The sequence below is a fragment of the Leptinotarsa decemlineata genome, unplaced genomic scaffold (genome assembly GCF_025532065.1).
Source record: "Leptinotarsa decemlineata unplaced genomic scaffold, Ldec_3_MD MMD2_tig00004307_RagTag_RagTag, whole genome shotgun sequence".
Taxonomy (NCBI): Eukaryota; Metazoa; Arthropoda; class Insecta; order Coleoptera; family Chrysomelidae; genus Leptinotarsa; species Leptinotarsa decemlineata.
This window is the reverse complement of record NW_027412606.1, coordinates 7,966,376-7,991,558: the sequence shown is the minus strand read 5'-3', so window position 1 is coordinate 7,991,558 and position 25,183 is coordinate 7,966,376. Positions and strand designations below refer to the sequence as shown.

General features: G+C 35.9%; 2 protein-coding genes across 7 annotated transcripts in view; both read right to left on the bottom strand.

Moving 5' to 3' along the window:
- The window catches only part of DopEcR (G-protein coupled receptor DopEcR), a 133,270-nt gene that overhangs the window by 32,903 nt on the left and 75,184 nt on the right, over nucleotides 1-25,183 (bottom strand). For all 6 annotated transcript variants that reach the window (XM_074178902.1, XM_074178901.1, XM_074178907.1 and 3 more), the window contains one exon: nucleotides 4,332-4,444. The gene's annotated coding sequence lies outside the window, so the exon portion shown is untranslated. The remainder of the gene's footprint in view (nucleotides 1-4,331; nucleotides 4,445-25,183) is intronic.
- Nucleotides 7,336-25,183, bottom strand: part of LOC141483977 (uncharacterized) — a 42,596-nt gene continuing 24,748 nt past the window's right edge. Inside the window, exons 2-3 of the mRNA XM_074179116.1 lie at nucleotides 11,486-12,461; nucleotides 7,336-7,392 (exon numbers count right to left, since the gene is read on the bottom strand). Coding sequence (XP_074035217.1) covers nucleotides 7,336-7,392; nucleotides 11,486-12,461 — 1,033 coding nt within the window. The remainder of the gene's footprint in view (nucleotides 7,393-11,485; nucleotides 12,462-25,183) is intronic.

Here is a 25,183-nt window from a genome sequence, read left to right as displayed (position 1 = left end):
GATATAGAAATCATACTCGAAACTTCAACCCCCTGCGGTCAGGAACTACCACCCTATTTTTTTCAAAAGCATAGGGGGTCAAATGATACATCATTTGAAAGGTCTTTTGTCCCTCTATCACTTCTATATTTTTTTGTTATTGGTTCATTCGTTATTGAGAAATTAAATGTTGAACGTTTTATTTCAAGAAAAAACAGGAAATTCACTGTCGCTCATTTTATTGTAATATCAATATGAATATAAAAGTAATATCAATAGCAACACAATTGATGGATAGTGTTCGAAATGACTTCCATCTAGTTCCATACAATAATACAGTGTACTCTTGAAAGCGTTCCGTACATTATTCAAGATGTCCGGAGTCAGCAATCGGCATTCCTGAACAATTCTCTGTTGCAGGTCTTCTAGATTTGTAGGCTTAGTGGAGTACACTTTCGACTTCAGGTGTCCCCTGAAGAAGTCCATCGATGTGAGATCAGGTGATCTAGCTGGCCACTCCACTGGACCCCTTCTGCCGATCCAACGCATTGGAAAACGTTTGTCCAAAAACTGTCTCAACCGAACATCAAAATGAAGGGGTGCACCATCCTGTTGGAATGTTATTTCATTTTTTATTAAATTGTCATCATTTTCTTGGATTTGTGTAATCATACGATCTACACAGTCTTGTAATATATTTTAGTATGTGTCTCCATTGAGATTACCTTCAATGAAGAATAGTCCAACAATTTGATTACCAAGAATGCCGGCCCAGACATTCAATTTTTGTGGAGTTTGTGAATGTGTTTCCATTACCAAATGAGGATTCACATCTCTCCAGTAACGACAATAATGTCTATTCTTTTCACCATTCAACATGAAAGAACTTTCTTCTGAAAAACATGTATTGTATAGTAGTTTTGGGTTATTGGTCAACTTCTCGCTGAACACCTCATATGATCAGGATCATCTTCGTTTAATTCCTGAACTAGCATAATTTTGAGAGGATGGAATTTGTAGGTTTTCAAAATCCGAAAAACACTAGTAGCTGATACCCTCAGACGCTCTAGCTACTTGTCTGATAGATTGTCAATCATCTATTTGTACGTGTCCTAAAACTGCCAGTTCAATTCCGTCATTTCTGACAGGACGGGATACTTCATGTTTTCTGTTGTGAACAGAACCTGAAGTTAGAAACTTATCCATAACCTGTTCAACGTATCGATGGCTCACGTTGAGATCTGGACGATTTGTATTACAAATTATTGCAGCAGCTTTAGCACATTCATTATTTCGATGATAGGTTGCAAAACCTTCTATTCTTTTTTCAGTAGAATAACCATACAGTTAACAAGGATGACTGAATATTAATTCACGAAGAAGTAACAGTGGCCAACTATTTAGTAACAGTTACTATTTACAACATTTACTACTAATTAAATTAATTCTACAAATCTAGAAGACCTGCGACAGAGAATTGTTCGGGAATGCCGATTTCTGACACTTTATCCATAGATTGTGTTGCCATTGATATTACTTTTGTTGATTTCCTCAATAAAACGGGCTACAGCGAATTTTCTGTTTTTTCTTAAATAAAACGTTCAACGTTCAACGAATGTACCAATATCGAAAAAAAAAATACAGAAGCAATAGAGGGATGAAAGATCTTTCAAATTATATATCACTCGACCCCCAATATATCAACTACCCCCCAAATAGGGGGGTAGTTGCTGACCGCAGGGGGTTGAAATTTCGGGTAGTATTTTCATGTCAGAATAAGAAATAAAAATTAACGTCCGTTTCTAACTTACAGAAGGGGTCAAATTTTCGTTGAAACGCCCCGTATATAAACGAGTTCTGGTTGATATTTTTATTTTCTTTAGTGAAGTTATTCATTCGAATTTTCAAAGCTGGTGTTTCTGCAGACCACTATTGAATGTCAGTATTCAAATATACATACATATGTAACTGTTATTGTTATTCTGAAAATGTTTTTAATGATTACAGAAGTGGAACATAGTTTCAATCGATGTTTCATAGAAGACAGGTAGACGTTGGTCTTCGTCTGTTATAATTTTACAGACTGAGTTTTTCTCATCAAAATGAGGTGGTTTTTAATCCACCCGTTTGCTGTTGGAATGTAACAGTCTTTTAGGATCATGTAACAGGAACCTTTATGGTTATTAGCCGTCTACATCGACCAAAAATTATCTGATTTCAATGATCATAATGGAAGGTAAAATGGAAAAAAGTAAGGACAAGCCTGATCAACGAACTCAGTTTCGGTGTAAGACAAAATATTCACGTTCTGAATATTTTGTCTTACACCTGCAAATTACTATTAGATTTGCAGAATTGACTATGGGCTGGCTATCTTTGTTCACACATTTCAGAAATAAGAAGTAATCTAATGGTATGCCAAAGATTTAAAAGAAAAATTACAACTGGAACGATTTTTTTCCTGACAATTATGATGAATAGATTGAATATTCTTCTCAGACTTTTGAAATTTTGTCTTTCTCTGTATTTTTGTAGCTTGATCCGATACGTTATCATGATTTTCCATAAACTAGTAGTGAACAATTTCAAACTTGATTTCTATTTTTATTGAATTTCCAATTTCTCGATCAATACAATACTTGGAAAGTATCTTACTGCAAAACATCGGATATCTAGTAGTGAGAATGACAGTATTTCATGTAAGTGAAATTTTACTTCCTTCATCAATTATATTGTGTAGGAATCCTGTGAATGATATCCGATTCGATCCCATACGAATGTTAATATGAAAATAGCTGTTTCGAAAGGGCTTTTCCTTCCAATTTGTGTCTGAAAGTTACTTCTTTGCATGATATACGCATGTATAGAGTAGATTTTTTGAAATTGATTACTTCATTCCTTTCTTCGGAGATTTCTTGTATCAAGATTGAGAAGTAGAAGGCCATAAACTGTTATTCCCAAAAATTAATCTCTCTTTTCATAAACTACAGCTCACGATTTGATCTCCACAAACTTTATTTGAAAAGTATATCAGGACATGTTTCGCTAACACGGTAGCTTCTTCAACAGTGATTTGAATATTACAAGTTGCTTCTTACGCTAATATTTATATATCCCAGGTAACTACAATTGGAACTACCTCCATCAAATTACTTAAATGTTTACAATTCTCATATACCTGAGATACCTCTTCAATTATGATTACCTGAAGCATATTGCCTCACTTCTACATCAATGATAATACTTCCTCGGTTTTTTTAGAAAACAAGTTCAATAATGGTGATCTATTCAAATTCAGTTGGTCATTAATTAGAATTTTTGAAGTTTTAAGTTTATAAATTTTCATTGCTTCCAAATGATTCAGTTTCAAACCTTCATTTTCTATGTGTAAAATTTCGAACATTTCGTTAAAGCTATGATTTTCATATAAATGATGATTTGAATATGTTACATTTGTTTTCTTATTTACATAGCTCATATGATGTTCCTGGATTCGATTCCTAAATGTTCTGCCAGTTTGACCAATATATACCTTAGGACACGTTCGACACTTTAATTTATATACTCCTGATTTCTCGAATTTGGATGTTTTGTTCTTATTATTTTTAACTAACTTTTCCAACTTATTGCTTGTTCTATATACAATTTTAATATCTCGTTTCCTTAAAAATGAAGCTACTTTTCTGTTGTTTGTCCAAAAAACGTTAAAGCTCTATAGTTTTGATTTTGATTATCTAACTTATCAGTAGGAAAAACGTCTCGAATCGATTTTTCGTAGACTTTTTTGGAAAGAATTTTGTTTAATAATTCGGCTTTAAACCCAGTGTTTACTGTCTACGCAAAAGCGATTCGAGACGTTTTTCCTATTGATAAGTTAAATAATCAAAATCAGAATTGTAGAGCTTCAACGTATTTTGGACAAACAACGAAAAACGTGGCTTCATTTTTGAGGAATCGAGATATTAAAATTGCATATAGAACAAGTAATACGCTGGGAAAGTTAGTTAAGAATAATAAAGTGTAAACATCCAAATTCGAGAAATCAAGAGTATATAAATTAAAGTGTGGGACGTGTCCAAAGGTATATATTGGTCAAAGTGGCAGAACAGTTAGGAATCGAATCCAGAAACATCATATGGGCTATGTAAATGAGAAAAGTTCAACATATTCAAATCATCTTTTATAAGAAAATCATATCTTCAACGAAGAGTTCGAAATTTTACATATAGAAAATAAAGGTTTGAAACTGAATCACTTGGAAACAATGGATATAAATAAACTCAAGAATTCAAACATTCCATTGAATGACCAACTGGATATGACAACTTATATAAACATAAATTCTTGCTCACCTATCAACATCTGACGAAATTTCATTCCATCGTCCAGCCATCTCTATGAGTCAATACCCCTTGAATAACCTTCAGATTCAGCTATTGATTGAATTATATTCACACCGTGATTCCTGAAACAAAAAAAATTAATATCAAGTTACAAGTCATAAAAAGACATTTGAAAGATTCTTGACTACATAGAATATTGCCGCAAATTTTCAATGGAATTTAAATAGAAGCTTGTTAGGTTTAAAAATGGCGAATTAGGGATTCAGTTCTCCGAGGAGGGGCACCAATAATATTCAAGGACTATTCAAGGTCGAATCTATCGAAGAGGATCTCTCAAACGGTGAAAGAAAATTGATTGAATCGCAGCAGAGTTGACTGGAGTTTTAATGAATCCCATACAAACATCGACTCTAAACTTTTTTAAATTTGAAAATTATACGAGAAAAACAAATTTTGAAAATCAGTAAGTAATCTGCCACAGAAACTTCCAATGATATATCAATCTATTAGAATATGTTCGTAACATTTTTATACAGAATGTGTCTCAAATTGTGCCATTCTCAACTTTGAAATTATAAATACTGATCCGAATTTTGGATACCAATTTTTCGTTAGTCAATATTATTTAAAATGAAATTGCCTTGAAATTCCTGGGAGATTCTGTAATTTATCTGTGATATATCATGTATTTCATGACAACATTAAAAGTTCAAATAGCATGAAAATCTGAAGCAAAATTTTCTGTGGATTATATTCTCTATCAGACTTCTTGAAAGAACGTTCCTTGCAAGTGGCCGTCGATAGATATCTCTCGAATAATTTCACCATCAACGCTGGTGTTCCTCAAGGATCCATATTGTCTCCAACCCTCTTTTTATTGTATATCAACGACTTATTGGAAAACCCAAGAATCCAATATATTGCTTTGCTGACGACAGCCCATTTGGATTCCAGGACATCGGCTACGGAGGCACATCTTCACCGGCAGCAGAATATTGCAAATCTTAATGAGGATCTAGAAGTGATTTCGAATCTGGGTGAAAGTAATCAGGTTCAATTCAATGCCACAAAAACCGAGGTATCGGTTTTCTACAAAAAGATAAATGTCTCCGAACCGGGTATAGGTAATAATGCCAGGACGGATAATTCTGCTTTCTGCTTCGATAAGTTTGTTGGGGGGTTAAAATGGACATCAACATGTCTTTCCAATCATGACGCTGGAATTGCAAAGGCTGCTTGCTTGAAATATTGTTCCGAACCAGAAAACTGTAGACACTTCAGCAAATTTTGATGCTCTGTAAAGCTCAGATCATACCTTCTTTGGAGTATTGTCCTCATGTACGGAGCTCTGCCCCCAAACATACCTGGAAGTTGCTGGATTCCATTCAGAAAAGAGCCATTCGCCTGATTGGACACGATAACATCTCGTAAAACCTTGATTTCCTGAAATATCGAAGAAAGGTTGAAGATTTGTCTCTCATCTATAGATACTTTCACGGGAGGTGTTCAAGTGACTTGGCACAGTCGATTCCACCGAGAGCGGTACATATCAGAAATATACGACGGACTGTGGCTGCTCATCGTTTTGAGGGGGTCAACTCAGTACACCTTGAACTTCACTCTTCAAGAACACTTTCATCTGGAGAACTGCGTTATGTGGAATATACTTCCTGAGAATATTTTTTCAAATGGATTTAATCTCCAGCGATTCAAATCCAATGGGAATCGCTACTTTCGCACAGGCACCGCTCAAAGAGCGCCTTAAGGATTTTCCTGTAGTGCTTGTGTTTTGTCCTTGAAAAAATACAAATTCTATCATTTTATATAGTCAAGTTATGAAGTGCTGCCATTATGCTTTTTTGGAACGACTTTTACTTTTCAATTAGAGTATATCTAATGAAAGTTGTGCAATTTCATTGATTTTGTGAAAGGATTCATTGGATAAATGATGGTTCACGAATACTGCGCGTCATAAGCAGACTTCTGACGTCATCCAATCAGATGTCGCTTTGCTGCCCCCCCCCACATCACATCATCAACCGATTAAAATATTGAGAAAGTGAAGAAAATCGTTGTGGTGAGGCGTGTGGCAACCAAGTTTGTTCCGAAATTGTTGAATTTTGGCAATTCCCTTGAAACTTCAAAGGCGATCCAGATTTGATTTAAAAGGCCATAATTGGTGACCAATCATGGGTATATGGTTTTGATGTCGGAACCAAAGTCCAATCGTTCCAATGGAAGACCCTTGGTGAGCCAAAACCAAAAAAAGCACACCCAGTTTGATCAAATGTCAAGGTTTTGCTCATTGTTTTCTTTGATTCCCGTGGCGTAGTGCATCAGTGGTTCTTGACATATGGTCGTACGGTCAATAAGAAGTATCATGGTAATTTTTTGTCCAAAAACAACACCGTAATCATTCCTCAGTCACCGTATTCACCAGATTTGGCCCCCTGCGACATCTTTCTGTTTCGAGGATACCCATGAAAGGAAGGCGTTTTGCGACGATTGTGGATATAAAAATCGAATCGCGAATATCTGTTTAAAAAAATGTGTTAAAATTCTGTTTTCCCGTTAACCAGCTGTCGCATCCCTACGAACGGCAACCCTCAGTAGTAGAAACTTGTGCGAGCCAAGGATCAACGAGGTCTTACCTTTTAACGTGTGATTCCTAACACGGAGGACTTTTTTTGATGGGGACAACCTGGAAATTGATAAATGTATAAATATTTTTTGAAAAAAATGAGAATTCATCTGATTTCCTGAACAGAGTTGACTTGCCTAGTATATAATTTTATTATCCACCAACTACTAACAGTTTTGGGGGTTTATTTATTGATTCATATTTTCAGTCTCAACAAGAGGCATGCACTTGTTTCTCCTTAAAAAACTATTGTCACTAATTGTCATTGAAGATATAACCCTGCTAATTGGGAAATCGAATGACAAACGAGATGTTTCCATTTCCTTTGTTAACGTGGATCTTTGTTAGTATCACTGAACCAAATTGAATAATTCAATAAACGTTATAATAGTTGTTGAACTGTGAAGCGGTGACGGGCTCGTTATTGAACTGAAACAAAGGCATGACATCTATTTAATATCAGAAAAGGTCCCAAGAATACGAGAAATCCCTTCATCAAGCATTATATATTTTTTTCTAGATGAACTGGTAGATGAAACTGTTTTTCTGATGAGAATGGCCACTGGCAACGGCCAATAAGGTGGAAACTAGTGTTTAGGGTTAGTGATTTTGTGAATCTGGTGTTAGTGAAAATTTCTCTGTTTTTATGGATCATCAAAATGTTGAAAAACCAAAATCATAATGTATTGAAAGTTTTTATCCGAATATCCTGAGTTTTGTACTGAAATCAATTAATGTTTCAGTTATTTCTAATTCTTACTGTTTGAAAAATTGTTGGAAGCTCATGTGCTGTTCTTGACATATTCAGATTTTTTTAAACCTTACCCATTTAATTTTTTTTTTAAAAAACCTTCTTTTCAATATATGATGAGAATTTATTTCAATGGAAACAACATTTCATCAACCATAATTACGCATTAAGTTCATATATCTACAGTGATTATTGAAACTGACTACCTTTAGCTTGAATGCAAGAACTCATTCTTTATTTCATTATGTGTCAGTGTCCTTTTTCATCGAAAATATCGCTTTTCATGCTCTGTAGTTAAAGACTTTCATTCATGTAGATCTTTTGCTGGAAAAATCCTCATTTGTTTACTTTGTAGTAAATGTTAAAGAGGTAGCAAAACCGTATGTGACTTAAATCATCTGAAAATGAAACTTTTAACGGTTGATGATCAACTGTATTGCCAAACATGCGACAAACTAACTGACTCTTATAAGAAAACAAGTATAGCTGAGGCACCAGTCATTCTAATAATAACACTGATGATCTTCAAACATGACTCAACCTCTGACGGAAGCACCAAACTCTTACGAAGGTTCGAAATAGATCAACACCGCAATCTAGCAGACCACTATTAGAATCTTCATGCAGTCATTGTTCACTGTGGTTCTGGTGTTGAATCTGTTCATTATTAGGCATTGGTCCAAGACGAAACGGACTGGTTTAAGTTTGACGATAATCGTGTTACTAAATATTATAGTGATATCTTGAATTTATAGGAGCCTCTGGAGACATCCTACATGTTGTTTTATTTATGAAAGAGAGGACATTGGCAGATCAAGATCTTCAGATGATGATGTGGTTTTGCCGGGTTTTCCTAGAGCTGAAGAAGCATGCGCCACTGAAATCAATCAAGTCGTCCTGGAGCGCCAAATAATTTCAGTTGTTGTCTCATAATTTCATGATTTGTATGACTTTCTTCTCGATTCTAGGGAATTACACTTCGAATTTTCACCGCATGTTCAATGAACACTTTGTACTAACAAGGCACTAACCAACCGCATATCTAAAATTTGCCCAATTCCTCGTATAAGGAAAGAAACCTCCACATATATTCAGTGGGCATACTTAAACACTGGCTGTTAATCAAATTAACATCTGGTGTTTACCAGATGAAGCGATGACAAATTTGTGGTTTATCGTTCGCTTCAACTTGGTTAGAGTAATGATACTCTGTTCATTGAGAGTAAGTGAATGATTTGAGTGCAGTACGCCTATATATATATATATATATATATATGTATATATATATATATATATATATATATATATATATATATATATATATATATATATATATATAAATACGAAGGTTATCGAGTGTCTTGATATAGATAAAGGAGTTTTTTAATCGGACATAGCACTCAAGGAAGTGGCAAACCATAGACACGTGTTTCGGGCTTTTGGCCCATCATCAGTATGGTGCAGCCAAGTGTAAAGATGGGCAACACTTGGTTACCAGAAGAAATAAATACAAATGCACGGAGTCACTAGCAGTAGCCAGTCGCACATTTGTGGTTTCACGTAATAGATCTTGTGTTTACAAGAAAACTATCAGAATCACCACTTCCTTGAGTGCTATGTCCGATTAAAAAACTCCTTTATCTATCTATATATATATATATATATATATATATATATATATATATATATATATATATATATATATATATATATATATATATATATATATAGTAAAATGGATTAACAGGGTCTCTCAGTCAAAAAATCAAAAATCAAATTCTGCTTTACTTTGCCAAGCTTTCGCTTCTAATGGGAAGCTTCTTCAGGGCAGTAAAAATGAGTGAAAAACAATAAATTGAAGATAGAATTGACATAAAAGTTAACATGTATACGATTTTTTTTGTGGATTTGACAAATGTCATACCTTCACATAAAGATGGCAAATGAGACTTTGCCGAAACGTTGTGAAAATAATCCTTATGGGGAGAAAATACACAGAACACGGAGCGAAACCCTCGATAAAGCTAATAAACATTAGCGAAAGCTCGGGCAGCTAAAAAGAGTAAATATTTATTCTAATCAGACCGAATCACCGAAAAACTACTATTCTATACATACGTACGGTCGTTGCACTATCAATTATATATATATATATATATATATATATATATATATATATATATATATATATATATATATATATATAATAATATGTTTGTCAAACCCACAAAAAAATCGTATACATGTTAACTTTTATGTCAATTCTATCTTCAATTTATTGTTTTTCACTCATTTTTACTGCCCTGAAGAAGCTTCCCATTAGAAGCGAAAGCTTGGCAAAGTAAAGCAGAGTTTGATTTTTGATTTTTTGACTGAGAGACCCTGTTAATCCATTTTACCATACATTTCTCCAGTCGCTAACATTATCCAATTTATATATATATATATATATATATATATATATATATATATATATATATAATTGATAGTGCAACGACCGTACGTATATATAGAATAGTAGTTTTTCGGTGATTCGGTCTGATTAGAATAAATATTTACTCTTTTTAGCTGCCCGAGCTTTCGCTAATGTTTATTAGCTTTATCGAGGGTTTCGCTCCGTGTTCTGTGTATTTTCTCCCCATAAGGATTATTTTCACAACGTTTCGGTAAAGTCTCATTTGCCATCTTCTGGTGATGTCTGGTTTTTTTCAACTAGACTGACTAATTCGAACTCTGTGTCTCAATTTATAGGGATGGATGTTTCCCTTTACCTGCGTTGCTGCCACTACCTGTGTTTGCTCGACTACCTGTTTTGGTCTTATTACCTGAGCTGCCTCTCCTGTCTCTGTTATTGTACCTGTATTGTCATGTACCGAGTTTTGCCTCTGGAGTTGAGCAGTCTGATTGCTTGTGCGAAGTGATAAAACGGATCTCCATGTTGATGGTAATCTTTGCGCATCATCCCTCTTGTTCATATTATTAGGTCGTTTTTCAATTTCGATTGCCTCTCTGATTGTTCGTGAGTAAAAGTTTTCGTTGCTTGCTAGCATTTTTGTGTTGTCGAAATTGATGTTATGTCCTGTTTGAAGTACGTGTTGGAAGAGAGAAGACGTGGTGACTTTTCCCTTCACTGCTAGTTTGTGTTCATCTTTGCGAATGTTGATTCGTCTGTTGGTCTGGCCGATGTAAGTCCTGTCACAATCATGGCATGGTACTTCATTCCAGTGGTATCTGATCCTTGGGATTACGAAGCATGGACCTTATTGTTCGTTCTGGTACGAACGAAGTTGATATGTTATGTCGGTGAAGTATTCTGCTGATTTTATCTGTTGTTCCTGCAATATATGGTAGTGTGGTTGTTATGACCGGTGTATCTCGAGTTTTTTGTTGTTTCCGTGTGGTCTTGGCAGCCGCTTTTATACTTCTTTCTGAGTAGTTATTCATTTGTAGCGTTGTTTCGATGGTGTTCAACTCTTGTTGTCTGTGATCGTTGTCTGCCAGCCTCCTCGAACGTGTAATGAGTGTTTTTGCCACCGCGTGAATTTGTTTTGGGTGGTGGTGTGAATTTGCGTTTAGGTACCTGTTCGTGTGTGTTGGCTTTCGATATACCGTGTGACCTAATGTTCCGTCTGGCTTTTTCATAATCAGTACATCGAGAAATGCGAGCTGGTTGCCTTCTTCAATTTCTTTCGTAAATTTAATGCGTGGATGGATTTCATTCAAATGATTAAAAAACCTGGAAAGTTCCTGGTGACCATGAGACCAAATCACGAAGATGTCATCGAAATACCTCAGCCAGAGTTTAGGTTTCAAGGGTGACGTTGCTATTGCTTCGGTTTCGATTTCTTCCATAAAGAGATTGGCAACAACGGGTGATAGTGGCGAGCCCATTGGTGCCCCTTCAATTTGTCTGTATCGTTGGTCGTTATAGATGAAGTAAGTGTTTTTGATGCAATGTTCCGCCAATGTGATGATATGCTCTTCCGGTTTGTATTTCTTTTTGATTATTTCTAGTGCCTCTCCGGTGGGTACCTGGGTAAATAACGAGGTTACATCAAAGCTGACAAGGATGTCGTCCGGACTAACGGTTTGTGTTTTCAATATGTCAATGAGGTGGTCGGCATTGCGCACATATGAATCGACCTTTTCCGCATGTGGTTGAAGTACATGAGCAACGTGTTTCGCTAATTGATGCACTGGTGAACCTACCGAGCTCACGATTGGCCTGAGTGGTTCCCCTTCCTTGTGGACTTTGGGGAGTCCATAAAGTTTAGGGCACTTGGATGATTTCTCTCTTGGAATCAGATGTCTTTTGATTTCGTCGTCGATAGGAGAATTATTGATGGCAGTTTTTGTGGTTTTCTCTAGATAGGTAGTTGGATCTCTAACTATTTTCTTGTAGGCTGGATCCTCTAGTAGTTTCATCATTTTGGATTCATAATCTATGGTGTTTAACACTACTGTTGCATTGCCTTTGTCTGCTGGTAGGATGATGATATCCTCATTCTCTCGTAGATTTTTCAGTGCTTGATATTCCTTATGGGGTATATTTCTGGTCGGCGGTTTTGCATTTTTGAGTACGTGTGCAATGTCCTGTCTAATTGACTCTTGCGTCTCCTTGTCGTCTATTCTATTCAGGGCTGATTCTACATTGCTAATTATATTTTCAACCGGTATGCGGCCTGGTGCGACCGCGAAGTTGAAACCTTTAGCTAGTGCCTCAGTGGATGCCTCATCTAGGTGCTGGCTAGAATAGTTGTAAACCACTCTGGTGAACTTATGGGGAGAAAATACACAGAACACGGAGCGAAACCCGAGAAAACAGCTCATCATATATATATATATATATATATATATATATATATATATATATATATATATATATATAGATATACTGATGTAGATTCTCTCATTTCTGGACAGACTATACACTGCCTCAATATGAATCTTATTACGGCTCTATTGGCAGAATAAAACCCTCCCTCAATATAATCCATTCATTAGGAATCACTTATCGATCTACATTCCGACCTGAAAAGAGCTTCTCCCAGGTTGAAATATATCTGTAGTCGTCGGTAAAAACTAGGCCAATGGCAGAACAGAAACCCAAGGGAACGTGGCAGAAGTAATAATTTATTGAAGGCATTGAATAGAGAAAGGTACGGTAAAGTAATGCTATTTAATCCATTCGTATACAGAATGTCGTTGTTCGATTTCAAAGGAACACCCCTAAACCATATGAAAAGTATGAGTACATTGTATTGCCATGAATACACTGAATTATTATACGCTTGCTGCTAACAGAATTTACTTTAATATTACGAACAACGGGCAAATCCGTGGAGGGCATTTTTTTATTCCAAGTCAGAGGTGTTTTCTAACTACGGTACGAAACTTCAGGGGATGATTCTTTAGATCTTTCTGAGGAAAATAGATTTCAATAACATTTCTTCGAAGTTGCTTCGTTTGTGGGGTACTTGGCGTTGAACTTAGAAAAAACGGTATTTATAAAGCATCATAAATATCCTTACACCGAATTGGTTGAAATTTGCTACAGTTATTTGAAGTGATAAGGTGCTCATTTAGCCCTAACTAGATCGAAATTATCAGGTCCATTGGAGTCTCAGTGGGCATCACAGCCAAAAATATTGGAAAAAAATACGTCACTAACTTTTTGTTGAAGTTTTTAATTTTTTTGGATTAATCAACTGAAAATACAACTTTTTTGTTGTTTTCTTCATATCTAGCTTCGTTTTCGAGAAAAAAAAATCAAGCCACTTTGCATATCATGAACACCTGCTATGGAGACCAGAAATGTCAGTTAGTAGTGATTCCATCATAAATAATTCTACTAACGCTGAAATAGCTGAAATTCACTTCATTTATGGATCAGCAAATGGAAAGAAGCACAGAGAATTTGCCGGGACAGATATCTTATCATGTGCTAAAACATTTAGAATGCTACATGTAAGATTATGTGAAACTGGGAGTTTTGATAACGATGCAGGTGATGGAAGACCAGAAACAGCTATAATTGATGTGATAGAATTGGTTCCTTCAAATAGTACCAGAAAAATTGCATTGCAGCCGGAAGTCAGCCCAAAAACCGTATGAACAGTTCCAAAAAGAAACCTTCTATACCCATACTGCATACAGCAGGTCTAAATTTTACTGCCTTGGGATTTTCACCCAAATTCAATGTTTTGCAGGTGGTTGATTCATATGATGGGACACAACAATAATTTTTCACTAAATATTTTATTTATGGACAAAGCAAATTTTTCTCGGTATGCTATTATGAACTTTCACAACAACCATTTTTGTGTCGACGAAAATTCTCACGTTATTAGAAAAAGTTATTTTCAGCAACATTGTTCGCTGAACATTTGGGTAGAAATGATTGCTGACTACCTAATTGGCCCATTTTTTCCACCAACAAGATTAACAGGTGAATCCTACACGGACTTTTTGCGAGATCATTTACCCATTTTGTTAGAAGTGCAGGTACTTATGAGAGGCAAAATGGGGTTTATGCACGACGGAACTCCAGCTCATTTTAGAGTTCTTGCTAGTTAGAATCTCGACAGCAACTACCCTAATCGCTGGATTGGACGTGCAAGACCTCAAAATTGGCCAGCTCGCCAGCTAGATTTCTATTTATGGAGTCATCTGGAGGCTCATGTACTAGATGTGAATGATTGACAATTGCAATGTCATAAGGAATACTCCAGGTATTTTTGAACGTGTCAGACAATCAATGACAAATCAATTGCATTCGTGTATTTTATCAGAAGGTGGACATTTTGCTCATTCATTTTAAGCTCGAAATTGTTTATTATTTACTTTTGGTTTTTATTTTATGGTTTTCATAAGTGATTTTTTTTTCTAGAAAATGGAACTTGATGTGATGAAAAAACAAGCGATGAAAAAATTGTATTTTCAGTTGCTTAATCTGAAATATAAAAAACCACAATAAAAGTCAGTGGCGTTATTTTTTTTCAATATTGTTGGATGTGGTGCCAACTGATACGCCACTGGACCTAATAATTCCAATCTAGTTCAGGCTTAATAAGCGCCTAACTGTAGCAAATTTCAATTAGATCGGTGTAAAACTATTTATGATATTTCATTAATACTTTTTTTTTAAACTTCAACACCCTGTAGCAGAAATGAAATTACTCCGGACATATGTTCATGAAAACCATTTTTATTAAGACGACTTAACGAATCACCCTCTGGAGTTTCGTACCATAGTTGGGAAACACCCTGTATAATTTTCTGAATAAATTCGAGATTGTCGATAGTTACAAAAACAATTCAATATTTTTTTAGCAAAGGTCATCGTTTCTCAAAAGTCTGCAAGTGAATTTTCATAACGTTGATATATCAAACAATTTATGTCTCAATTTTCAATGCTGAAATGATATTTTTCAGGTAAAATTTTATGTCTTTCCCTAATACAACATCCTTTGATATAATAATAGTGCTTCAACTATATACTTTATTACTTGAAGAATATGAATTTATGATAAAGTCCTTGCGTCACAATTAGTGTTGTTAATAATGGAAACTACAAACTTGCAATTAGAAAAACATCACATCCATTTTATTTCAAGGGAGAAATACCGACCCTGTACGAAATAATTGGAGCTTTGAAAGACGATTGAAGTATTTCTCCAATGATGGTCAAAACATTATCTCGACATGACACAAGTGATTATCTTTTTTCAATCTCTCTTGATTGATGAAACAATGCTACAACATATTTAAGACAAATCTATTGTTGAGTGGTGGAATATTTTGCATATTTATCGAAAGCAACAATGCCATGAAATCGCGAAGATATTGTGGAGTTTTATTGGAAGAGTTAAGGGTACTCGAAAAGAAGTATTTTCAGTGAAGTGACGTTTGAGAGAATACATATACTGAATGAATAGCGTATTGATTGCGTATATATTGATTCCATTTCTCAATTCTCAGAGAGCATTAATTGAATATATCAAGAGCCCTGAAAATTCATGAGTTGTTGTTTTGTATTCTCCTCGAATGAAGTTAAATTTCTTAATTTCCTTTATCGATTATGTGAAAAATGTTGAAGTCTTTGGAAAAATAGTAAGAGAGCAAAGAAGCTGAAGAAAGAAATTTGAGTTTCAGTAGTTTACTTGTGTAAGTTTAATTATTGTGAAATAGAAGACGAATATATTGGTAATTATCCAGTGAAGTGAAAATTTGAAATGTACTGTGTATTTGAATGACGAAGAAGATATTGCCAGTCTATTTCTCTCAAAAAAAAAAATAGGGTGGAATGGGTAACACTTCATTGCAAGGAAGTTAGCTGCATAACTGCATATGTTGCTACAAAGTGTCTTATGAATTTGAATTTAGGCTACACTTGACTGATGAAAAATAGCGAGCCAGGGAGTATAGATACGGATTGCAATTTTTTTGTGCTATCAGTATATCCATCATTTCTCACCAGGAAAAATTGGTTAAGGCTTTCGCGGCCGAGATTTTCAGTGTAACTGTCTTCACTCGGATTTGAAGGCCGTCGTAGTTTGACACTGCATCCTAACGTTTCGCCAACACGAGTGGCTGACTTCTTTAGAGGTTTATTCATCTTGATGGTTCTTGATGAGTCATCGGTGAATCATAGAATAGAACAATGACATCACCAATGTCTCACGAAAAACAGCTTTCACATACGGTGTTGGAACTTTTCTACTTCCGTATATCGTTTTCAAAATAGAATATGCTCGTTGTAATAGACATAGACCGTTGATATACTTTCCGAATCTTAAAATAGTATCTATTAGAACAGGGGTTTATTTCATCAGTTCGGACTTCCATTGTCTAATATAAAATAAATTGATTTGAAATCCCTGAAAAAAAAATTAAAAAGATCAACCGAAAATAACAGCTTCGTTAAACAAAAAACTGAAATAACAAGGAAATAATATAACAAGCCACAAAAAATAAAAAATTGAAATATTAATAAAAGTTGAAAAAATTAAAAAGCAAAATTATTATTAAGAAAAAATGAAAATTAAAATATTTCAAACCAAGTTACGTCACGACGTTTCGATTGTTAGTATCCGCAATGGTCTTCGGGTGATAACTGCACTTATTCCTTCGAGATCTGACTATTTATAGGTCATTCGAGTGCTTTCACTTATCCCCCCTTCTCTCTCTCTCCGCTTCATTGGGTTTAGTGGGAGACCGTTTGGCGGTAGTTGGTCGTTTTTCGCTTGATTAGACGTTTCCATATGTTACGTATCTCTACGCTAGCTTGACTGAATACGTTGTTGGACAACATATACGTGGCTTCTTTGAATCTTCTCTTAAACCAGTGTTTCCCTTTGTAAATGATTTCAGCTTGAGCCCACTTGATGTTATGTTGATGAGTCCAAACATGCTATGGTATTCCGAATTTGCTGTCCTGTGTGAGTGGGTTTTCGATATACAGATGTTTTCCATTTAGTGTCGGTCCTCTTCAACAATACGTCTAAGAAAGGCAATTCGTTGTGGACTTCCTTCTCCATTGTGAAAGTGATGGAAAGACTTACGTTGTTGATGTGCTTCAGGAAAGTGTCTAGTTCTGCATTCCCATGGTTCCATATTATGAAGAAGAATCAATTTATATTATTTTAGACATAAGTCCGAACTTATGAATTACACCGCGAAACATTGTCATCCATCTTCAAACAAACGTAGAACAGGGGTTGCCAACCTTTTTGCACCTGCGTACCACTTGACTTTTTGAGAAATATTGGCGTACCACCAGACCTAAATATTTTAATAAACGTTAATATTTACTCTTCTAAAAGTGTTCAAAGGCTTTTTTAATTGAATTACTGAGAAAACTTCATATTTAATGGTTAGATATTCGTTCATTTATAACATGTTTGTTATAAAGAAGGAATAAAAAGATCAAAATGGTATCAATTTACAGTTTTATTTATTATCCGTAGGTATTTATGTTCACTCCTAAGTTCTCTTCAACACTTATTCTGCTTCTATATTAATTTTTTTGTACAAGAGTTCTGAAAATCTACTCTCACACGAGTAACTCGTAACAAATGACATCAAAAATAGCAGAGCAAAGGGTACTCGGTTTTACATCCTAACCAGAAATTAGATAAAGATTTCTCTTTAAAATAATATTTCATGGAACTATCTTCTGTGAGGTCGATAAAACTTTCTTTCAGTTCCAATTCATTCGGTGAGGTTCCCGAAAAAGGATGTCTGATCCAGTTCAATTTTGAATAATTTTCAGAGAAATACTTCTTGAAGCTTTTTTGAAGGCCTTCCAGGTAAACAATGATATCTGCAACCACATCTGGCATTGGAAATATTTCATTTTCTTCAAAAAATGATGATAGAGTGGGGAATGCAGATGAATTCCCCTTCTGTATTCGTGAACAAAACAGGATCAACTTTCTCTTGAAAGAGTTCATTTTGTCACTGGCTGTGAAAGCTGTTGTGTTTGGCCCGTGAAGTCCCAAGTTCAGTGTGTTGAGTTTGTCAAAAATGTCGTCTAGGTAAGCCAATCTTCACAACCAATTTTCATCAGCAAACAATTTTTTCATGTAATGATTTTTTTCACTTGAAACATGAAAACTTCTGGTCTCAGTTCGAAGAGACGGTTCAAAATTTTTTCGCGAGATAACCACCTCACGTGGTAAAGTTTTGAACTTGTCACCCATCTCTTCATACATCAAGGAGAATGATCTTTTATTTAGAGCCCTAGCCTTCATGAAGTTAATAGAATGGAGTTAAGATGTTCCGGCATGCCTTTAGCAGCTAATGCTTCTCGATGGATGACACAATGCGTAATTTTGCATTCAGGAGTAACTCCCTTCATTTTTACTGCTAGCCCTGTCAATTTTCCTAACATAGCTTTTGCCCCATCTGGACACAAGCCAATACACTTGGACCAGGGAATGCCTACTTTGAGCACATATTCATCAATTACCTTAAAAATGAGTTCCGCTGTGGTATTTGATTCGAGTGGTTTGCAGAAAAAAAACTCTTCTATCACCTCTTCATTATAATCAAATCGCACGAAAACAAGTAGCTGCGCCATGTTTGTAACATCAGTGCTTTCGTCAACTTGAAGTGCAAAATAGGTGCATCCTTGAAGTTTTAAAGCCAGTTGTTCTTCAATATTATTATACATATCGTCAATTCGTCTTTTCACTGTGTTAATTGAGAGTGGTATTTTTTTAATTCCTTTGGTTGTCATTTCTCCTTACCCGGCTCGAACCATATCCACAGCGGCCGGCAGTAAAAGATTCTCACCTATTGTGTGAGACTTTCCATCTTTTGTAATTCTTAAACTAGCAAGGTATGACGCCTTTATCAAGTTATTATCAGTATTGACAAACTTCGTGAAACATTGGGTTTCTTTCTTTAAAAAATTTGATTTGGTGTCGCATCAGTAAAGAAGGCTTCATGGATTGGTTCGAAAGTGTTTCAAGACATACAACGCATTGAAAAAATAGGAATGTCACTGGTTTCAGTCCCTGGCTTCACTATAAAATCGTACTGTAAGTAGCTTTCATCGTATTTACGATTGGCCGGTAATTTAGGTTTTTTAGCACAATCCTTTGAAGTAGAAGAGGACGTCAGAAACAGTTTCATAGTTCAGTTTTCTTATATGAAGTCAGAATCAATAATTACAACACCCACACCCATTGTATCGTAAGTATTCAACTAAAATTAGATTAATACAAGCAGATATTTGGTTTCTAAAGAGCTGTAAAAGACATTCAGTTTTTCCAAATTTTGTTTACGTAAATATTCCTATTAAGTCTTCAGTTGCTGATAAAGTCCAAAAATTCGCCAAAGGCAAATGGCTTGATTTAGAAATCGATCATCTGTACAATAACCGTAGTCTCTTAGAATTAGATAGCTATAGTCTATATAAAAAACTAACATACAGACTAGGCGAAAATGATTACGTACAATGGAATGACTTTCAGAGAGCAATGTTTCGAATGATTGAATCAAAATATATCAAAAAAATGTGTTCACTGAATAATAAACTCAAAACCCTCATATCTGAGAATAAACCAAAAGAAACCACTCCGAAAGTCACAAATATTGTTGAAAATCATTCATCACAATCGTTTGATAAGGAAGAGATCAACCTTTTGAACAACGGTTTGAAATTTGGCATCCCGTCTTCCGAGAAAGTTCTTGAGGATATCGTTGCTAGTGTTGAGAGTTCGATTCAATATATGCCCGATTCCTCGAAGGGACTAGTTCGAGAAAAGGTCAGGAATCAAATCTCCAAGAACATGATAACAGATAAACGGTAGCATTCAATAAACAATGAGAAAAACCAAAAGAAACTTATCAAACGATTGAAAGACAAGAACGTTTTTTACTTGAAAGCCGACAAAGGTAACAAAGTAGTATTTCTGGATAAATCGGACTACTACGAAAGGGCCAATACTCTCATTACTAACGGACCGTGTGCGAAATTGTCCAGGAACTCGTTACCAAAGATGATTGCAGAAGTAAAAGACGTCCTAAAGGTGTCGAAACTATATTGCCTCCCAAAAATCCATAAACCGGGAAAATCAATGCGCCCCATCGTGTCAGCTATTGGAGCTCCTACCTACCAAATAGCGAAATAGCTCACTAAGGAATTTGAAACATTGTCTATTGCGGAACCAGGTTTTAGTATAAAAAACTCTTTAGAGTTCATACAATATACAAAAAACATGGTTCTGCAAGAAGGTGAGATTTTGGTTTCTTTTGATGTTAGTTCATTATTTCCTAGCGTCCCAATTCCACAGACCTTGCAATACCCCAGGGAATTACTAGAGAAAAATAATTTCAATAACAACGAAATCGATGAATTCGTTTCTCTTACCAATTTGTGTATGAAACAAAATCTTTTCCAGGTAGAAGGTTGCTTTTATGAACAACAGGAAGGAACGGCCATGGGAAATCCCTTGTCCCCCTACCTTGCAGACCTGTTCATGAGCAGATTCGAAATGGAAATTAAAGAAAAGTCAAATTATTTTCCTAGGATTTGGCTAAGGTATGTGGATGATATTTTCGCGGTATTCGATACCGAAAAATCGAATATCGAGGACTTTGTTTCCTTTTTAAATAATAGATGTCCATCAATAAAATTCACGTATGAATTAGAAAATAAGGGACAACTACCATTTATTGACGTTTTGGTAATGAGGAGCAAAGATGGAGGGTTAGAATACGATATATTTAGAAAAGAAACAAGCACGTACAGGTATATTCCTGACAGTTCACATCACTGTGGACAGCACAAACGTGCTGGGTTGAATTTTTTGGTGCATCGTCTTTCGACTTTCCCTCTAACACATGATATGTTCACAAAAGAAAAACGTACAATACAGGAAATAGCAGCCACTAACGGTTTCCCGAGGGGTATTGTAGATGACATAATTAGGAAAAAGAAGTTTAGGTTAAGAATGAACGAAATCTCGACTTTCAGAAAGGACAAAAACCAAGATAAATACATCTCAGTTCCATACCACCAATATACGAAGAACTTTGGAAAAATTTTCAAGGAACTAGGTATGGAGGTGGTTTTTGGAACAAGTCATACACTGCAGAGCCTTTTGGGAAGTCCAAAAGACAAAGTCGAGAATTCGGAAAAGTCTGGAATTTACGAAATTGAATGTAAGGATTGCGATGCAAAATATTATGGACAGACACAAGGATCTATTAAAGTGAGATATAAGGAACACATGGCACATTTAAAATATGGAAGACCTGAAAAATCAGCAGTTGGGCATCATATTTTGCAACAAAACCATTCCATAGACTTTAGTTCTTTAAGATTAGGTAGACAAGTTAACAACAACAGGCAACTAGGTGCCTATGAGAGTGTAGAAATAAGAAAACATAATAATATTATGAATAACGATAACGGACCAATACCAAATAGCTTACTATATAGCTTGTTGAAATAATATTGTTGGGTTTACTGATTACTACAAAAAGACACATTGTAAATATATTGAGATAGGCAATATTTTGGAACTAATTTTATATAGCTGAAAATTGTTCTATAAATAGCTGTAACATTTAAACATACATAAGGGCATATTGTAAAATAATAGGAAGGCCAATTGTAAAATTAATTTAGGGTGGTACACTTGTACGGGTGGTATTACTGATTACCTACCTGTATGATGTACCTGAATAGCATAAGTAGCTTTAGTTTTGAGTAGTTTCTAGTTTTATCTTTCTCTTGAAGATGATCACGTGGTGATCGAAACACGTGTGGAGGTGTAAAAATAACGATTTGGTGTTGGGAAAAAACTCCAGTAATACCCACAACAAACCTGTAATCCCAAGTGAAAGTAAAAGACAATCCTTTTAAAGACCCACAGATAAAAAATGAAACACCCTTTGTTTACCAATTGTACTATCTGGGGATTCCTAGGTGAAATTCCTGAAGTGTTTTATTGTTTTATTACCTAGGAATTATAAATTACAATGTGATAGAGAAACAAAGATGTCGGATCGTTCACTGGGTTATGGGTATTTCGTTTTTCTAGCGACCCGTGAGCTAAGTCATGTTTGCTATTAACAGCATTTTGCTCACATCACTCACGCGTACCACCTGAAACGTTCCCGCGTACCACCGGTATTAGAATACAGAGGCATTTAGCTTGATTATACAATGCCAGTGTGGTGGTTTCTTGATCCGAATACAATAATATTAGATTTACTGGCATTTACCTTCAACAGTGATCCGAGGCAGATTTAACGAAAGCATCGATGTCTGTAATAATGAAAATGGAGGCAGTTTCTTTATCTTCCAGAGGAAAGCTGTAATATATATGGGTGACATCAGCATAAAGATTACGATATTTATGTAAACTTTTGTTTCGGTTAATAAAATATATCCTTAATTTAAGGAGTTCTACTCCGTTGATTACGAAAGATACGAGAATGTTTCCATGAGAAGAATTGATTTTTTTGGAACTGAAAATTTTCTAGCAGAAATCTGTATTGGTAGTAAAATTGATGTCCTGATTCTGAATCCGTTGGAATATTGAGCCTTTATTCTGTTTAAAATCTGTTTTTCCGTTCACCAGCTGTCGCACAGAACTAGCTGGTATCTCAATTGCCATAAAAAAAATAACAAGGAAAGGAATTGTTGGCAAAAACATAACAATCTGCACAGATACTAGACAAGCCCAAATCACCCTTAAACAGACAACGTATTACCTCAGGGCTGGTTCTAGAGTGCCACCAAGATTTAACCAAAGCCTTAATAGATAATAACATTATCCTGAGGTGGGTTAAAGGACAGGACAGGAGTAAAGGTAATCGCGTTGTCGACTCTTTAGCCAAGAAAGCGGCTGGACTAGGAATTTTAGGACCCAGTGACACCTAGGGCCCGATGACTTCAACAATTGCGAAACTAGCCAAATGTCACACCCATGCTCAATCTCTAAAGAGATGGGATGGAATAAAAGGATGCAGTCTTGCCAGGATCACCCTGGGCGACCCTGGAAAGTTGGCACCGAAGAAATATCTGGCGATAACCAGAAAAAATCTACGCTCAACAGTAGGATTTCTGACTGACCACTGTCAACTAAAGAAAAACCTCCATAATATGGGGCTAGTGGACACAACTCTATGCAGGATGTGTGAACAGGAAGATGAGACTGTCAGGCATGTCCTATGCGAGTGCTCGGAGTTATCGTCAATAAGAGAGTGTGTGTTTGGCGAGTCTTGGTCTACACCTGCCTCCTAGTGACCTGCCCACCCTCGGGAGGATGTACAATGAGTCACCTGTGGCCTTAGTGCTGTGGGCCTACACTCACCCTCCCTACTCTACAGCTACAGACAGCCTCGAAGATGAGCCCCGGAGTGGTCGACCTACAGTGATCCAGGACCCTGTTGGAGACTGACCCATCAGAAATGGTGCGTGAGATGGCGGAAGAACTGGGCGTCAGCTCCCATGCGTTTTTTGCTGAATTGAAACGTATTTGGAAGGTCAAAAAGCTTGAAAACTGGGTGTCCATGATTTGAACGATCGACAGAAATTGTCATGTTTCGAGGTCTGTTCTTTCATGCTTTTGCGCGATTGTAACGTTCGTATTTGAGTGAAGTCGTTTCGTGTGATGAAAAATGGATCCTCTATGACAACAGGAGATGTTCAGAGCAGTGGCGGGACACCGATAAGCGCTTCCCAGAAGCGAAAACCCGCCAACAAAGATCATTATCACTGTATAGTGGTTGGCAACTGGTGTGATTCACCATAACTTTCGGCAACCAGGCCAAACCATCACAACAGAGTTCTATTGGGAAGTTATCGAATATTGTGACAAAAATTGCGTAGCAGCAGCTGCCTCTGTTCAGCAGAAGAGGTCCGCTCCTGCTCTACCATACTTCCCAAAACTCTCGTCAACCGACTACCATCTATTTATGCACTTTGATAACTTTCTCACTGGTTGACCCGTCTCCAAACAGAACTAGGTAGAAATGGCCTTCGCCGACTTTATCGAGTTTTGACCATCCAATTTTGATGCTAATGGAATCAATCGACTTGTGTTACGTTGGCAAAAGTGCACTGATATCGATACGAATATTTCCTGAGGTATTACAGTTTGAAGTATACTCATAAAAACTTATGAATCTTTTAAAACAACCTAATATTATTTTTCATATTTCATTGATAAATGTATTGGATTTTCATCTAGAATAAATGATTCGTTCCCAGTAAAACTATTTCGCTGGAGAGGTTTTCTTGGTGTATTGTCAACTACTCTTGTTCACACTGGAAAGTTTTTCTCTGAAAATGGCATTCGAAAGAGTTCACAATAATTATCTTTTCAAATAAATATACACTTTATTGCAATCACAGAAATGTTGTATAGTAAGACAAATCACACAGTTTGGTATTTCCAGACCACATATATTTCCTCGTTGAACTTGAGAATTCGAAAGAGAGTACATATAATTTCCCTGGAGGTAGAGCTCCGCTCCCTTGACATAATCCTACATTGTTTTGTGGCGTTCACGTTCACGTGAATTTTTGAAAGTTACATGACTAATAAACGCTCTTCGCCGATGTCACCACGTCGATAGCGATCCAAATGGGCGTATGAGCCATGAGGGACCAGCTCTTTTATAGCCCGGATATTAAATATGTGATACCAGAGCGTGGGGAAAACGATTAGGTTGGCAATTCGTGATTGAGTAGTTGAAAAATTGCACCCGTTTTCATTGTTGATATTGAGACGAGGTGCCTACAATTAATGAATAAATACAGTTGAAGAAAATTAAATTCCTGAAGACGTCGCTAGGAAAACAGGGCTTCAGCGTGTTCAGTTTGTTGGCGAGAGGCATAAAAGTTAGAACTGTTTTCCGTGTTCGGCTATTTTCTGCTATCAAAAAAAAATGGATCAAAGAACTTTCATTAAATGAAAAACACTTGAAATGTTGACAGTGGCA